This window comes from Schistocerca gregaria, chromosome 7, assembly GCF_023897955.1.
Source record: "Schistocerca gregaria isolate iqSchGreg1 chromosome 7, iqSchGreg1.2, whole genome shotgun sequence".
NCBI lineage: Eukaryota > Metazoa > Arthropoda > Insecta > Orthoptera > Acrididae > Schistocerca > Schistocerca gregaria.
In genome coordinates, this window is record NC_064926.1 from 306,649,305 (window position 1) to 306,668,368 (window position 19,064).

At 44.8% G+C, this 19,064-nt stretch overlaps 1 protein-coding gene across 1 annotated transcript in view; it reads right to left on the bottom strand.

Annotated features, from left to right (window-relative positions):
• The window catches only part of LOC126281552 (uncharacterized), a 40,808-nt gene extending 22,124 nt beyond the window's left edge, over nucleotides 1–18,684 (bottom strand). The window contains exon 1 of the mRNA XM_049980617.1: nucleotides 18,534–18,684. Within this exon, the coding sequence (XP_049836574.1) occupies nucleotides 18,534–18,582 (49 nt within the window). The 5' untranslated portion in view covers nucleotides 18,583–18,684. The remainder of the gene's footprint in view (nucleotides 1–18,533) is intronic.
• Nucleotides 18,685–19,064: the final 380 nt, after the last annotated feature.

Sequence of the window (19,064 nt, forward strand, 5' to 3'; positions counted from 1 at the left end):
GTAAAGCCCCATTTGGTTGTTTGCTGTCTGCATCGTCCAACTCCCGTGCGAAACCTGTTCAGAGGCGACCAGTGTTCCCCGTTGAGATTGAAGCCTTCAACACTTTTGGTTGGGTCGTGGATTAGGTGATGGTTTTCCACGACGCCTCTTCTCAGACCCTGCCATGCATGCTTCCATTCAGCATCGAGACCCTCTGTGCCCAATGTTCTGCTCCAGACGATAGGTTTCCTGGACTTGAGTCTCGTGGGTCCTCCCATGTCGGCATGTATGGGTAGCCTTGGTTTTGCTACAGTTTTTTCTACTATATCCTGGTTTGCTTTCTCTCTACGTATGGAAGCAGGAGCGATGTTTGCCAGCACCGGAAGCCACTCAACGGGGGCAATTAAAATTAAATTAAGGTCCGTGAACAGCAAAAAATAAACTCGATGGATAGTTTTTAGGGCACTTCCGTTTTCATCGGGAAGGAAAATTCGCTTGTGTCTAGAAAGTTTCTCAGACAATTGAAAATACATGATGATTTTGGTAAATGTGGACAAACTACAGGAAATGATTCCTGAGAGAATAAGGAATAAAACAGTCATCTAGACATATGGCAAGAAATGGGTGCCAATGGGAGATACATCCACTTGAAGGTGGACATGAAAGATTTTTGACATTGTAGGTTTAGGTGATGAAAAGCTACGACAAGGACAAACCAGGCAAGTGGAAATATTCTGTTTGTACTTGTATTTTAGGTTCACACTCGAGACAGCAGCATCGGTGCCAGGCGGCAACCGCTCCACTGCTGTTGGCGACTCTGGTGTGGACGTGTATCATGTAGTGCAGCGCTGAGAGACGACGGCCCAATAAGCCAGCAAGGAATAAGCCGACATGGTCCTTACACAAGAACAGGCAAATGGCAATGGGCGACTGTATCGGGATAAGTATCCCGACGACAGAAACCGCCCCACAAACTACTTGCGACAGCGTTTCGTAGTTAGTGTGAGACAGGCCAATTCACGGGAAGGGATAACCATGATAGGCCTGCCGGCTGGTATGTTCTCGGGTCTTAGAGGAACAGGGGTGTGCGTTGTAGAATATGACACCAATATCAGCACACGTAGAGGGAGACCACAGAGATGAATACACTAAGCAGATTCAGAAGGATGTAGGCTGCTGGGAGATGAAGCAGTTTGCACAGGATAGAGTAGCATAGAGAGCTGCATCAAACCAGTCTCAGGACTGAAGACCACAACAACAACAATCAGCACACGATAGCTGGCCCACCAGCATGGGGTAAGCCGCACAACCACGTGGAACATTGTCCACCCCAGCTTCCACTATCCGTATCACTTTCAACATAAACACAACTTATTACCTACACACTTGACTCCGCGGCGACAATTTTGTCGCTGATTTGCCTAACAGCCCATTACGGTGCTACGAATTCCGTCACGAACGCTATTCACAGATGTTACCTATAGAAGGAGTGTTATCGTCAATCCGCACAACACTGTGGGCCACGAAGCATCCTCATAGTATGGTGTAAGGACAGCGAAACATCAGTACCGGTTCAGTTCAACGTTTTCGCGGTGATGATTTGCGACGGCCTCGTGGGTCCAGTCATCCACAACCCCTCACAGTCGAGGTACACTGTAGTGACACAAGTCGCGGGGTTCCTCCTAAGATCGTGTCAGACATCCTTTTGCCCAGCTTAGTGCAGCAGCTCGATGTGGTACCGACTCAAGTCGTGGGTAGTCCCCAGCAGAAATATTAAGCCGTACTGCCTCTATAGACGTCCATAATTGTGAAAGTGTTGACGGTGGAGGATTTTGCACGCGAACTGACCTCTCGATTGTGTTCCATAAATGTTCGATGGGATATCGTGTGATTTCGGTGAACAAATCATCCGCTCGAATTTTCCTGAAAGTTCTCCAAAGCAATCGCGAACAATTGCGGCCCGATAACGTGGTACATTGTCGCCCATAATCCATACTTGAATGGCTGAAAGTTGTCTCCAAGTCGCCGTACATAACCATTCCCAGTCACTGGTCGGTTCAGCTGGATCAAGGACCCAGTCTATTCCATGTGAACACACTCCACACCATTATGGAGACACCACAATGCCTTGTTGACTACTTGGATCCATGGCTTCGTGGGGTCTGCGCCACACTTGAACCATCAGCTCTTACCAACTCATCTGACCAGGCCACGGTGTTATGGTTGTCTAGGGTCCAACCAATACGGTGAGGGACCGGAACTCCTGGCGATGTTCTGATGTTAGCGGTGTGCTGCCATAGCCCATACGTTCCTCGTACGACCCACATTGATTTCTGATGCTATTTCACTCAGTGTTCCTTGTCTGTTAGCACTGACAAATCTACGCAAACGGCACTGCTCCCAGTTTTTAAGTGAAGGCCGTCGGACACTGGGTTGTCCGCGATGAGAGGCAAAGCCTGAAATTTGGTATTCTCCGCACACTCTTGACACTGTTTCCTAAATGGAATGTCCCATACATCTAGCTCCTACTGCCATCCCGCCCTGCGGCCAGAGTGACGTCGGACATCTTTTCCCATGAATCATCTAAGTACAGATGACAGCTCCACCAGCGCACTGCCCTTATAAACCTTGACCACAGGATACTACCGCCGTCGAGATATGTGCATATCGCCATCCCATGACTTTTGTCACCTCATTGTACATCTGCACTTCCTGCTGGTGGTCACCGAGAGTTCCTGGCTGAAAGACGTGCCTTTGGTAGTGAGAAGGATAATTCGGCTACAACACGATGGTGCTCGAGCACACTTCTGCGTTTCCATGTAGAGGAATATCGATAATATCTATCCCAGCTGATGGATCGGATGTGGTGGTACAGTCGTATGGCCACTTCGCACGCCTTGTGTAACAGTAGTCAGTCACAGCATTTCGTGCTATACATTTTACTGTACATAGGTACAATACATTTGCACCCATATGTAAATACAACCATTTTTACTCCTTATCTTTTCAGAGATCGTTACCTGTTGGAAACACCACAATTGCGAAATTTGTATTTGAATATAAACTCTGAGACAAAAATAAAAATAAAAAAAGAGCTTCGCAACACGAAAGAATTGTCTGAATGAGACGAAAGTCGGTGTATGAGATGTACACGTACAGACAAACAAACCACTACTATGTCAGAAAATTTGCATGATTTATAAGAGACATAGATTCACAAATTGAGTATGTCAATAGCGTGTTGGTCCACCTCTGGCCCTCATGCAAGCAGTTAAGCGGTTTGGCATTGTTAGACATAGTCGCCGATGCCCTACTGAGGTATATCGTGCCAAATTCTGTCCAACTGGTGCACATATTGTCAATCCCGAGCAGGTTGGAGAACCCGGCCCATAATGCTCCAAACGTTCTGAAGTGAGGAGGGATCCGGCGACTTGCTGACCAAGGTAGGTTTTGTTAAGCACAAGACAAGCAGTAGAAACTCACCCGTGTGCAGCAGGGCATTATCTTGATGAAAAGTAAGACCAGGATGGCTTGTCACGTAGGGCAACAAAACGGACTAGAATATCGTCCACGTATCGGTGTCCTGCAAGGGTGCGGCGATTGCCAATCGAAAGGATGCTGCTAGGAAAAGAAATGACGCTCGAGGCCATCAGCCCTGGCTGCCGGGACGGCTGGAGGGCGATAGATTGGTATACCACCGCTGTCTGCAGTGTCCCCAGAGAGTCTTTGCTGGTCATTCTGACTCATCACTGAAGACAATTCCACTCCTGTCAACGAGATTCCAGGCCGAAGACGTGTTTGGAGACACCCCTGAGAGCTGTTGGATGCCAACCACCAAACGACCCGACAACCAGAAGCGCTGACCTGGGGTGTGATTTCTTTTCATAGCAGGACCACTTTGGTTGACGTCCGCAGCATCTTTACATCACAGCGGTACATCGACTATATTCTACGCCCTGTTTTGTTGCCTTTCATGGCAAGCCGTGCTGAGTTTACATTGCAGCAAATCGATGCCCGACTGCACAAGACGAGAGGTTCTAGTGTCTTCGTGCCTGCCAACCTTACTTTGACACTGTAATGGTACTTGAATTACGTAACCATTACTTCACCTCACCTCAACCTCTCGTTACCAGCAATATTCTACTGTGTTTCTGTAAAATTTGTTAACATATTTCTGTGACAACATTCAGATTTGATTCCATTAATGTAGAGGTACTTTGATACATCGATATGTTTATATTGCAATGATATTATTCTTATGAGTATTCTTTATTTTGTCACTATGGTCTTTGACGAACTTGCAACTCTGATTTTTGTGCGTGTGGGTGGTTATTAGAGAGTCAAGTCTTCATTGTCATGTTGAAAAGACGCAAAATGTGGTCAGTTTATGAAATGTGAACTTTAAAAGTGAGGAAGATATTTTCAAGTATGTTTTATATTGCGAAGTGATGTTGCAACGAAAGTAATAAAAAAAGGAGTGTAACTTAAATTCGTAGTACTGATTACTTTTTTACATCACCATTGCCCTAATTTGCTCAAGTTTAATCTTCAAGAATAGTTTATGAAACACATCTATAAAACTTTTGAATATCGCAGAATAACACCTAGGCCTCTTTGCATCCGAGCTTGGAATCATCAGTACCAAAATTTTCGACGATTGAGCCATGAGTTCACAACGAGACCAGCGTGGGAAACACGAAAAGATGAGTGCCTAATTTATCCATTATTTCATGAAATGACTTTTTAACTTTGCCCTAATGACACCTGCCACATAATATAACTTTGTTATTGCCCGAAAATGCTATATTTAGCCGCGGGAGCAACACTACAATCATACTTAATTTTTGACCTTTGCTGTGGTAGGGTTGTTAGAGCACCAAGTTCGCCAGATCTCTCCCCAACTGAGAGCGTTTGGAGGCCGGCCGCTCCAGGGATCTCCGATTTTGACGATCTACTTGTCCAGTTGGACAGAATTTGGTTTGATATCACTCAGGAGAACATCCAAGCGCATAACTGCTTGAATACGGGCTAAAGGTCGGCCAACCCGTTATTGATTTTCTCAGTTCGTGAAACTCTTTGTCTTGAATAAATCATTCCGTTTTTCTGAAATAGTAAGCATTTGTATGTACATGTACATACCGTATACCTACTTGCATCCGATTCGGATGATTCCTTTATGGTGCGCTGGTTTCTTTTTCTCTGAACATATGCATACATATTTCACAACCTGCTGCAGTGTGGGTAACACTTTCTATTGCATACATCGAGAATTTTATCACTTTCGGGATCTTTCTCCTTGTGGTCCTCTCGCGAAGTATAGGAAGATCTAGTTTTACAGTCCACAGGAGATAACAAAAAGGTACGACCAACTTTCTGGACACACATAGAAGAAGAAAATGTGAAACATAGACAATAGTCTAGAAAACGTAGAACTCTTTTCCTACAACTTCTCGCAATACATTAATTATGGGAAATACACAGGAACACAACATACCGGCGTACCACAAGAATCTGTTTCTTACATGGGATGTTCAAAACGCTCTCACGGCTGGGTATGGTTAAGTTTTAACCCTTAGGTTCACCGCCAGTGCTTCGAGTTCTGTTTCACCGGGGACAACGTTGACAGGAGACCGAAGGCATTGCTCGGGTTCACATGAAACTCATTTTATTGCCTCGCTTACACGTAGCATTTGAAAGTTCATAGATTGTTTGAGCTCGTGTCGTAGAAGACTGTCGCACCACTCGCAGTTCTCCACAGTAGGCCACTGCATGTGGGATTCATTGCGACAGAGATTTCTTCCATGCATCAGTGCTAATCTAGGTCGTTTTAAACCTTTCCACATAAGAAAAAGCTTCGTGTGGTATAATGGTACGAATATCAAGAGCTCAAATGGAAAACCATTGCTAAACAGAGGAGGGAAAGCTGAAAAGTGGAAGAGTCATGTAGAGTGTCTGTACAAGGAATATGAGCTTTAAGGAAATATCATAGGAATGGAAGAGGACGTAGGTGAAGATGAGAAAAGATATATGATACCATGAGATGAATTTGACACAGTACTGAAAGACCTAAGTCGAAACAAGGCGCCTGGAGTAGACGACATTCCGTCAGGACTACTGATAGCATTGGTAGAACCAGCCCAGACAAAATTCATTCTCTTGTTGAGCAAGATGTATGAAACAGACGAAATTCCTCAGACTTCAAGAAGAATATAATAATTCTAATTACAAAGAAATCAGGTGCCTAAGTGTGAAAATTATCTAACTGTCAGTTTAATAACTCCTGGCTGTAAAATACTAACACGAATGGACTGATGACCTTAGCTGTTTGGTCCTCCTTAAATATCCCCCAACTAACACGAATTCCTAACAGAGGAATGGAAAAAAAATTGTAGAAACTTACCTTCGGGAAGACCGGTTTGGACCTCGGCGAAATGTAGGAACATACGACCTGATGCTGATCCTATGACTTATCTAAGAAGATTGGTTAGGCAAAGGGAAATATACGTTTATAGTAATTGTAGACTTACAGAAGATTTCACAGTGTTGACTGGAATACTCTGTCTGAAATTCTAAAGGAAGTAGGGCTAAAATACAGAGAGCGAAATGCTATTTACAACTTATGTGGAAACCAGGTAGCAGGGCATGAAAGGGAAGCAGTGGCTGAGAAGGGAGTGACACAGGGTTGTAGCGCATCTCCGTGGTCATTTAATATGTAAAGGAAACTATAGAAAAATATTGAATAGGTATTAAAGGTCAGGGAGAAGAAATAAAAACCTTAAGGTTTGTCGATCACGTTGTAATTCTGTGAGAGACTGCAAAAGACATGGAATAGTTGCTGAACGGAATGGAAAATGTCTTGAAAGGAGAATATAAGATGATCATCAATCGAAGCAAAACAAGAATAATGGAGTGCAGTCGAATTAAATCAATGGTTGATGATACAAACAGTGTGGGAAACGAGACACTTTAAGTAGTAGATGAGTTTTGGTATTTGTGTAGCGAAGTAACTGATGATCACCAAAGAAGTGACGGTATAAATTGAAGACTGGCATTGGCAAGAAAAGGGTTTCTGCAGAAGAGAAATTTGTTTTGAATGTAGATAAGAAGAGAATATAAGCCTTTCAAAGGTGCTGCTACAGAGGAATGTTCAAGATTAGATGGGTACATCACGCAACTAATGAATAGCTACTGAATAGAATTGGGGAGACAACGAATTTGTGACACAACTTGACCAAAAGAAGGGATCGGTTGATGGGACTCATTCTGAGACTCAAGGGATCACCAATTTAGTACTGGAGGGAAGTGTAGGGGATAAAAAACGTAGAGATGAATACAATAAGCACATTCAGAAGGATTAGACTGCAGTAGTTACCCGGAGACCCTTTATGTTTGGCCTTACCTTTATGCCACTCTTCACCGTAAATTACCGAATAGCTTTGTGTGCCTTTGTTTTCCCAAAGTTCTCTATTGATGGTTCAAATGTTTCAAATGGCTCTGAGTACTATGGGACTCAACGTCTGAGGTTATTAGTCTCTTAGAACTTAGAGCTAGTTAAACCTAACTAACCTAAGGACATCACACACATCCATGACCGAGGCAGGATTCGAACCTGCGAGCGTAGCGGTCTCGCGGTTCCAGACTGCAGCGCCTAGAACCGCACGGCCACTCCGGCCGGCTCTCTATTTATGTTCCCTGAGCTTCCAAGAGGTACGGAGCATAATTCTGTTATCTCTACTTTCGCACGGATTTAATTCTACAGAATATTACAGATTAGCTAGGTCTTCCAAATGCGTCTAGCTCTTCTTTTCAGGTTTTAAAGAGTGAACCCAGTAAAGAAAATTTTCCGTCGACTTTTACCTTTCAGAATAAAAATGTTCGTTCGTTTTACTTCGATGCATTACAACGTTGGAAATTAAATGTAAAAGTATTTCAAAGCGAATTTACCTATCCGAGACTTGAAAAGACATTTTGTGAGAGACATTTGCTTATTTATCCATTATAAAAATGAGATTTATCAGAGATATTAACACCTCAGTCATTTACACCTCTTCTTGACGAACGCGAAATATGTGTAATTTTACAGATTACACGTGACAAAGGAGACAATGAGTTTGTGCAACATATGGCATGGAAAGGGCGGTGTGTAGCTGTTTGACGACAGTCACGTAAAATCAGCACTAGGAGTGGAAGGCTTAGATTTCCGAGAAGGGTCTTGGAAAATTAGAATGCAGTTTGAAAAGGAAATCGCATACGAGACGCCAGTGGGACCAATTCTAGAATATTGTTCCAGTGTTTGGAGTGCTTATCTCATGGGCAAGACAGAAGACATCGAAATAATTCAGAGACGCTCTGCTGCGATCGTAAAAAATCGGTATACGGGCTCCTGCTACAGGCCTCGAAGGCCCAAAGTATGTCGACCGGCCGCCATGTCATCCTTTGCCTTGCACTATCATGCGGACATGGTATGTCTACATCTACATTTATACTCCGCAAGCCACCCAACGGTGTGTGGCGGAGGGCACTTTACGTGCCACTGTCATTACCTCCCTTTTCTGTTCCAGTCGCGTATGGTTCGCGGGAAGAACTACTGTCTGAAAGCCTCCCTGCGCGCTCGAATCTCTCTGATTTTACATTCGTGATCTCCTCGGGAGGTATAAGAAGGGTGAAGCAATATATTCGATACCTCATCCACAAACGCACCATCTCGAAACCTGGACAGCAAGCTACACCGCGATGCAGAGCGCCTCTCTTGCAGAGTCTGCCACTTGAGTTTGCTAAACATCTCCGTAACGCTATCACGGCTACCAAATGACCCTGTTACGAAACGCGCCGCTCTTCTTTGGATCTTCTCTATCTCCTCCGTCAATCCGATCTGGTACGGATCCCACACTGATGAGGAATACTCAAGTATGGGTCGAACGAGTGTTTTGTAAGCCACCTCCTTTGTTGATGGACCACATTTTCTAAGGGCTCTCCCAATGAATCTCAACCTGGTACCTGCCTTACCAACAATTAATTTTATATGATCATTCCACTTCAAATCGTTCCGCACGCATAATCCCAGATACACTCCTGGAAATGGAAAAAAGAACACATTGACACCGGTGTGTCAGACCCACCATACTTGCTCCGGACTCTGCGAGAGGGCTGTACAAGCAATGATCACACGCACGGCACAGCGGACACACCAGGAACCGCGGTGTTGGCCGTCGAATGGCGCTAGCTGCGCAGCATTTGTGCACCGCCGCCGTCAGTGTCAGCCAGTTTGCCGTGGCATACGGAGCTCCATCGCAGTCTTTAACACTGGTAGCATGCCGCGACAGCGTGGACGTGAACCGTATGTGCAGTTGACGGACTTTGAGCGAGGGTGTATAGTGGGCATGCGGGAGGCTGGGTGGACGTACCGCCGAATTGCTCAACACGTGGGGCGTGAGGTCTCCACAGTACATCGATGTTGTCGCCAGTGGTCGGCGGAAGGTGCACGTGCCCGTCGACCTGGGACCGGACCGCAGCGACGCACGGATGCACGCCAAGACCGTAGGATCCTACGCAGTGCCGTAGGGGACCGCACCGCCACTTCCCAGCAAATCTGGGACACTGTTGTTCCTGGGGTATCGGCGAGGACCATTCGCAACCGTCTCCATGAAGCTGGGCTACGGTCCCGCACACCGTTAGGCCGACTTCCGCTCACGCCCCAACATCGTACAGCCCGCCTCCAGGCGTGAATGGAGGGACGAATGGAGACGTGTCGTCTTCAGCGATGAGAGTCGCTTCTGCCTTGGTGCCAATGATGGTCGTATGCGTGTTTGGCGCCGTGCAGGTGAGCGCCACAATCAGGACTGCATACGACCGAGGCACACAGGGCCAACACCCGGCATCATGGTGTGGGGAGTGTTGTCCTACACTGGCCGTACACCTCTGGTGATCGTCGAGGGGACACTGAATAGTGCACGGTACATCCAAACCGTCATCGAACCCATCGTTGTACCATTCCTAAACCGGCAAGGGAACTTGCTGTTCCAACAGGACAATGCACGTCCGCATGTATCCCGTGCCACCCAACGTGCTCTAGAAGGTGTAAGTCAACTACCCTGGCCAGCAAGATCTCCGGATCTGTCCCCCGTTGAGCATGTTTAGGACTGGATGAAGCGTCGTCTCACGCGGTCTGCACGTCCAGCACGAACGCTGGTCCAACTGAGGCGCCAGGTGGAAATGGCATGGCAAGCCGTTCCACAGGACTACATCCAGCATCTCTACGATCGTGTCCATGGGAGAATAGCAGCCTGAATTGCTGCGAAAGGTGGATATACACTGTACTAGTGCCGACATTGTGCATGCTCTGTTGCCTGTGTCTATGTGCCTGTGGTTCTGTCAGTGTGATCATGTGATGTATCTGACCCCAGGAATGTGTCAATAAAGTTTCCCCTTCCTGGGACAATGAATTCACGGAGTTCTTATTTCAATTTCCAGGAGTGTATTCTCCAGAAGTAACTGCTGCCAGTGTTTGTTCCGCTATCATATAATCATACAATAAAGGATCCTTCTTTCTATGTATTCGCAATACATTACATTTGTCTATGTTAAGGGTCAGTTACCACTCCTTGCAGCAAGTGCCTACCCGCTGCAGATCTTCCTGCATTTCGCTACAATTTTCTGATGCTGCAACTTCTCTATATACTACAGCATCATCCGCGAAAAGCCGCATCGAACTTCCGACACTATCTTCTAGGTCATTTATATATATTGTGAAAAGCAATGGTCCCATAACAATCCCCTGTGGCACACCAGAGGTTACTTTAACGAGCTGCTTGTGGCCGGCGCACCGCTCTCCCAACTTTTTCCCGACTTTCCAGATCTGGAGTCGTTACTCATTCCAGTAGCTCCTGAACTGCCATCACGAGGCCGTACGACGAATCGAGTCTTCCGCACAGCTGCCATCTGTGCCGAACATTCAGTTATGGAGGAAGCACAATTCGGTGCAGCCCGTTCCGAAGTGTAAAGAAATGCTCTGGAAACTAGAATGGGAATCGTCAGAAGACAGGTGTGGTTAGTACCGTGAAACTGCACTATCCGGACTCCTGGCTGAAAATGGCTTACAAGTTCATGGCGATCTCCGTCGGTAATGCTGGAATTCAGCATGGTGTTGTCCCACCTTTAGCCTTGATGACAGCTTCCACTCCCGCAGGCATACCTTCAATCAAGTGCTGAAAAGTTTCTTGGGGAATGACAGCCCACTCTTCACGGAGTGCTGTACTGAGGAGAGGTATCGATGTCGGTCAGTGAGGCCTGGCACCAAGTCATCGTTCCAAAACACCCCAGAGGTGTTGTATAGGATTCAGGTCAGGACTCTGTGCAAGTCCGTCCATTACACGGATGTTATTGTCTTGTAACCACTCCGCCACAGGCCCATGCATTATGAACAGGTGGTCGATAGCGTTGAAAGACGCAATCGCCGTCTCCGAATTACTCTTCAAGAGTGGAAAGCACGAAGGTGCTTAAACCATCAATGTAGGCCTGTGCTCTGATAGTGCCACGCAAAACAGGGGGTGCAAGCTCCTTCCATGAAAAACTTGACCACACCGTAATATCACAGCCTGAGAATTTTACTATTGGCACTACGCACGCTGGCAGATGACGTTCACAGGGCATTCGTCATACCCACACACTGTCATCGGATCGCCAAATTGTGTACCGTGATTCGTCACGTCACACAAAGTTTTTCTACTGTTCAACCGTCCAATGTTTATGCTCCTTACACCAAGCGAGCCGTCGTCTGACTTTTAGCGGCGTGTACCGCCTACCGTGTACCGTGATTCGTCACGTCACACAAAGTTTTTCTACTGTTCAACCGTCCAATGTTTATGCTCCTTACACCAAGCGAGCCGTCGTCTGACTTTTAGCGGCGTGATGTGTGGCTTATGAGCAGCCGCTCGACCATGAAATCCAAGTTTTCTCACCTCGCGCCTAACTGTCATAATACTTGCAGTGGATCCTGATGCAGTTTGGAATTCTTGTGTGATGGTCTGGATAGATGTCTGCCTATTACACATTACGACCCTCTTCAACTGTCGGCAGTCTCTGTCAGTCAACAGACTAGGTCGGCCTGCAATCTATTGTGCTGCACGTGTCCCTTCACGTCACATTTCACTATCACATCAGAAACAGTGGAGCTGTGGATGTTTAGGAGTGTGGAAATCTCGCGTACAGACGTATGACGCAAGTGATGCCCAATCACCTGACCACGTTCGAAGTCTTTGAGTTCCGTGGAGCGCCCCATTCTGCTACCTCACGATGTGTAATGACTACTGAGATCGCTGAAATGACGCACCTGGCAGTAGGTGGCAGCACAATGCCCCTAATATGAAAAACCTATGTTTTTGGGTGCGTCCGGATACTTTTGATCACGTGATGTATTTTGGATAAATTTAGAGAACTTCAGAGAAGATTCAACAACCATTAGTACGCTGCCACCATCACGTATCTCGCGGAGGGCTCACGAGAATCAGATAAAGGAGTTTAGGGCGCCTGCAGAGGCATGTAAACAGACATTTTTTCTGGCTCATTACACGAATGGAATGAGAAACAAAATTTCCACGCACTGTCCAATGGTTTGCGCAGTAGATCTTCGATGTACAAGTAGAAGGGACAGTATCTGGCTGTGCAGTCAAGCTTATCTCCTTAAGCCACCGGACCTTGCCTTAGTATTTGTTTAATCTGTAATCTCAGACTACTGATTGTGAATGTTATCTACTGATTAGGAATGCTATTATGTTGTTTATAAAAAGATATCAGCGATACGTACATGATGAAAAACAAATCGCTTGTGTTGAGTTCAGGTGCACAGACGGAATTTTTGTAGTGACGCAGTAATAAAAGCTATCTCTCTGGCACACTGGCCTGTTATCGTCTTGGAAAGGAATTGGATCAGTTCTTAAATGTAAACCTCAGATGGAGAAGGTGCTCGCGCTGGTCGCTGATTGGCCAACAGATGCGGAGGCTGAGTCGTTACGCTGCTAATTGGGTTGATACAGCCTGTCACGAAAAAAAAAGGCTCTGAGCACTGTGGGACTTAACTTCGGCAATCATTAGTCCCCTAGAAGTTAGAACTACTTAAACCTAACTAACCTAAGGACATCACACACATCCATGCCCTAGGCAGGATTCGAACCTGCGACCGTAGCAGTCGCGCCGTTCCGGGCTGAAGCACCTAGAACCGCTCGGCCACAGAGGCCGGCGCCTGTCACGAATTCCTCTCCTGTGCCAACCTCTTCACCTCAGAGTAGCACTCGTAGTCTATGTCCTCAGTTATTTGCTGGATGTATTCCAACCTAGGTCTCCTCCCTCTGCAGCTCCCTCTAGCATCGTGGAAGTTATTTACTGATGCATTAACGCACATCCCGTCATCCTGTCCCCCTCTTCCTGTCAGTGTTTACCACGTGTTCCTTTCTTCGCCGATTCTGCAGAAAATCTCATTCTTCATCTTGTCACTACACTTAATTTCCAACATCATTTTGTAGCACCATATTTCAAACATTCTCATTTTCTTCTGTTCTGGTTTTGACACAGTCCATCATTCTCTTCCAGACAACGCTTTGTTCCAGATGCAGACACTCAGTAATTTATTCCTCAAATTTAGGTCAATGTTTGACATCAGAAGACTTATCTTGGACAAGAATGCCTTTTTGATCCGAGCAATTGGTTCTCGGTCTTCCAAACTAATTGTCCCCTCCTGCTTCTTTTGCATATTATATATTACCCGTTTAGCCCTAATGCTCACTCTGATTTTTCTCAAAATTTCGACAATCTGCACTGACCGAAACATTAATCACTCTATGAACCCTTTGATATAATGCTTCCAAACTGACGATCCAGGATTTCCACGGCTTTTGGATATATTGATTAAAATTTCGTACTTACGTGAGGCTATTACCGGCATATTTAGACAGAAAAATAATCATTTCTACAGATGAAGAACGATGTGAGTGCAAGACAACTGTTGGGTCTTACATTACGGATCTTTTCAGATGGATATCGCATCAGAGCTTGCGCAGAGGATTTGTACGTGAAACGTATAGCCAAGTTTCTGACTGTGAGATAGTCTGTCATTGGGACCGATGGTTACAATTAAAGTGCAGCTATTCACTAAGGTAGTGTGTGGGGCCTAATTATCGTGTTGTAGAGAAACTTTGTAGATATGCTAATGCGTTAATGCAGAACCGATTAAGGCTGGAAATAAATAAGTTCCAATTTTGGACATCGAGTACAAATCTCTTGCTGTGAATGCAAGAAAGACAGAGACAAATCTTCCCGTATTCAATGGATTAGGAACTGGACGTTGGAAAAAATGGTCAAATAAGAGAGAAAGGCTTAATGTTGACTTTATTATTAACCTCTGCTTACACAATTTGATAAATATGAGCTCCAGAGACATCGACGAGTGGCTGTACAGCACCAGATTTGCACCTGGTGGACAAAATTGCAACTAATTTTTTTCACCGTAAATCGGTTCCACATTAACATATTAGGATATCTACAAAGTATCGCTGCCACACTGTAATTGTAGCCCACATTAGAAGTCCGTGAGTTGCTGCACTCTTAACTATAACAACCCTGTGTGAGGGATATGGGACATCAAACTGACAAATAGCACAGACAGTTGGCCGTAGTGCAGTGACTGCAGAACAAATGCTTGCGACATAAATTCAGGACGACAGAGTGGCAAGTAGAGTAGGTACACATCCTTCCAGAAGAACCACACCACAAAAAGATCGTAGGGTTGTTCGAATGACACCAATGAATAGACGAGAGGTGAAAGCCGGAGAGGATTAACCACAAACTGACGGGAACAGATTACTGGAAAGAAGGTTGGAAACTCAAGTTACCATGCAACATTTACCGCTAACACCATACTACAGACAAGATGCTGTAAAGCCAAAGACAACTGGAACGTTGACTGGCATCTGTCTGTGACGATCACATCGACACTAACGGACCTGCAAGCGACACTGCGAAAGAATGGAGGAAGCAGCGATTATCGAGTCCCACATATCTCCAGTCCGTGGCATCGTATTGTGGGGAGGAACTGGATATGGCTACAATACTGATTTAGCAATTGCTGATGGAAGCCAACATGAGGCAATCCTGTTTTGTTTTGACATCCTTCATTACCAGGACACCAAAGGTCATATTCCAGCAGGATATTGTAAGACGCCACCGCACAGGTAATGCCTTTAGGAACGCCGCCTCTTCTGTCGTCTATTTTGTCACCCATAGAGAACGTTAGGGATGCTATGGGAAGATGTCTGCTGTCCTAGAAACCTCCAACCGTCAATCATCTTGAAATGACGCGGTGGCAAGAAATTCTTTAGGATGACATTCAGAGGGCGTTTGCTTCCAAGCCACAACGAATAAAAGAGAGTATTATAACTATTGCGGGACGTCGGTAATTAGATCCGAATTAAATGAACGTTGACTCATTTAACACTCGTTACGTGATGAACATCTGCACAAAGTTTGAAGTTATTGGACTAGTGTTTCACGGTGTATATTAAACACGTAATAAACAGAGCTATTCGTTTTTCGTTTAAGCAGTATCCAAAACCTATAATACTCAAGAAGAGCCACGATGCAAAAAATCCAAAGAAAGTGTACTGTGTAGGTCGTTATCAGGAAAAACAAAGCTACGGATCGCAGCGTGGTATGTTGAATCCCTTAATTGGGCAGATAGGTTAGAAAATTTAGAATGGGAATGGACAGACTAAAGTTAGATAAGGTGGGAATTAGTGAAGATCGGTGGCAGAAGGAAAGGGATTTCCTGTCAAGTGATTATAGGATTATAAATAAAAAATCAAATAGGGATAATACAGGAATAGGTCTAATACTTAATAAGAGGGATGTAGGTAAGCTACTATCAACAGCATATTGAATGCTTTGTCGTAGTCAAGATAGACACGAAGCCAACAGTCACCACAGTAGTACAAATTTATGTACCAAATAGTCCGTGGATGATGAGGAGACTGGAGAAATATATGATGAGATAAAGAAATTATTCAGATAGTTAAGGGAGAGGAAAAGTTAATTGTGAAGCAGTAATGGAATTCGGTACCAGGAAAAGGAAGAGAAAGAATAATAATAGATGGATATATGCTTGGGGAAAGGAATGAAAGAGGAAGTCGCCTGGTAGAATCTTGCACAGAGCATAATTTAATCAGGGATAACAGTTGCTTTAAGATATATGTTGAAAAGGCTGAATACATGGAAGAGATTTGAAGACACTGGAGGTTTCAGATTGATCATGAAATAGCAGTACAGAGGTTTCCAGATACATTTTAAACTTTAGACATTTCCCTAGGCGGATGTGGACTCTGCCCACAATTTATTGTTTACAAACTACAGATTAAAACTGAAGAGATTACAAAAAGGTAGGACATTGAGGTAGTGGGACATGGATGAGGTGAAAGAACTAGAGGTTGTTGAGAGTTTCAGAGAGCGCATTCGTCAATGACTGACTGAAACTGCGAAAAGTGGAAGACGACCCAGAAGAAGGCCGCTGCAACCGTGACTGAAACGTTGATTTTTTTCCAGCAGCAGCAGATTTATACGTTATGACGCGGTATCATATCCAGAAAACTTTTATGTCGACTAATTGTTTCCTTTGAGGGTTAAGTTGGGAAATTATACTTTAAAACATGTGGATGAATTTTGATATTTGGGCAGTAGAGTAACTGATGACGGCCGAAGTAGAGAGGATGTACAATGTAGACTGGAAACGGCAAGAAAAACGTCTGTGAAGAAGATAAATTTATTGACATCAAATATAGATGTGAGTGTTAGAAACTATTTCCTGGAGGTATTTGTCTGGAGTGTAGCCCCGTTTGTAACTGAAACATGAGCGATGAACACTTCAGGCAAGAAAAGAACAGAAGCTGTTGAAATGTAATGCTGCCCATGAACGCTGAAGATGAGTAGATGATGTAACTAATAAGGGCGTACTGAACAGAACTAGGGAGAAAAGAAGTTTGTGGCACAACCTGACCGAAAGAAGGTATCGACTGAAAGGACACATTCTGAGGCATCAAGAGATCACCAATTTAGTACTCGAGGGAAGTGTGGGAGGAAGCGGTGAGTAAAAATTAGAGAGTAAGACAACAGTAAGCAAGGATGTAGATTGCAGTTGTTATTCTGATAAAAAGGGCTTGCACAAGATAGAGTAACATGGAGAGGTACATCAAACCAGTCTTCAGAATGACGATCACAACAACAAACAGACTGGTCAATGACCAATGACCCCTTGACTAAGAAGGTCTGGACCTGTATAAGCGAAACAGAAGGTAGTAAGAATACACGACAGACCTGTTACTAGTTACAATCCCAGGATACACCGTCGAGTATAGGGATAAATTCAGAAATACGGTAGACAACTACCAAAGATTTATACTGCGAGTAGAATCTGCAAGACGGAAGGGGCCTCTGTTGAAAGGTCTTCTGAGAAGCTCACGATATAGTAGCAGAATGTAAATACCGACGGAAAAAGTAGCCCTAAAAGACGGAAAAATATTTTGTGTTACTGTGTAGTTTATACAAGTACTGCATAATCTACATGCTTGGTGATTAAATATTTGCACATATCTCGATTCGAGTGGTTCTAAGAACATTCTGGAGCGAACGACTCGTTCGCCCAAATAGCCCGATATGATTCCCGTCTATTATTTATGGGACTTAATCGAGAGGTCAATTCGTGAACAAAATCCTGCACCTACAACATTTCCGCAATACTGTAATGCTTTAGAGGCAGCATGGCGAACATTACTGCAGGGGACTTCCAACGACTTGTTAAGTCCATGCCACGGAGTTAGCGCAGTAGGCCGAACAAAAAGAGGGCTGACACAATATAAAGATGTTTCCCTTGACCGCTGTGGCCTCAGTGCAGTTTAAGCTACTGTGCTTCATTATCATAGGGCTCGGTTCCTTAGTGGGTAAGTACTAGACTGCAAAGCGGGTGGTCTCCTGTTTGATTCCCTGTCCTAGGACTCCTTCTGTCACTCATCGGTTTTTCAGTTCTGGAAATGATTTGTTCGTGTGGAAAATGCTAATCTGCACCGAGATTTGGTGTCCACTTTAAACTGTTATTAATCTACGCTATTGACTTTTCGAACGTCGAAAAAAAATACAACGATTCGTTATCTCAAATAGGACCATGGCTAGTAAAGCACTGTAACGTTCACAAGAACCTACGAGTTGAAGACACCTTTACTTTACTTCATTTTGTAAGGTGTGCTGCTGTTACAGCTGATAAGCTCTAATTAAATTTACGTGTAGTTAATATATCCGATGAAAGTGAGATCCGAAGTACAATCGGGCAAATGACTGTTCAACAGGCATAGTAACAAAAGTGCAAGCTACGATAAAAGACCTAGGAAAAGTTAAAGGAACAATAGGAAATTCTATCCAGAGCGTTTGATCTAATCGGGCCTGCGTGTACAGTTACAGTAATGAGACGAAACATATGCAGGTTAAATGGAAGATTAAAAATCATTTTAGTTGCAGAAACTCACCGCAGGACACGACCACAAGCGCGGCCAGAAATAAAGTCTTGTTCGCCATCACCGCAATGATTACGCTGCGCTCTCCGTAACTGACGCTTTCAACTGAAATATGCGAGATCTTGGTCACCTGACCGCCAGCATCTCTCGATACCCCACGCACAACAGTACAAAGTACCTCCGATAGCGGCAAGCATATCGTGCCCGAGATCAAGTTCGTTCAGTCAAGTGACTAGTTAAGGTCATCAATAAAGGAACTTTAATCGATGTGGTATTCGATCTCTGGGATGTAGGCACAGTTAACAAGAGGCGGTTCAGCAAAGCTGTGTTTGCTGTTTCTGCATCTACATAGACACTCCGCAAGCCAACGAAAGGTGCGTGGCGGAGGGTTCCCTGTATCACTACTTGTCATATCCCCTCCTGTTCAATTGGCAAATAGACCGAGGGAAAAACGACTGTCTGTACGCCTCCGATTGAGCTCTAATTTCTCGTATCTTATCTTCATGGTCCTTCAGCGCGATGTGTACTGGCGACAGCAGTGTC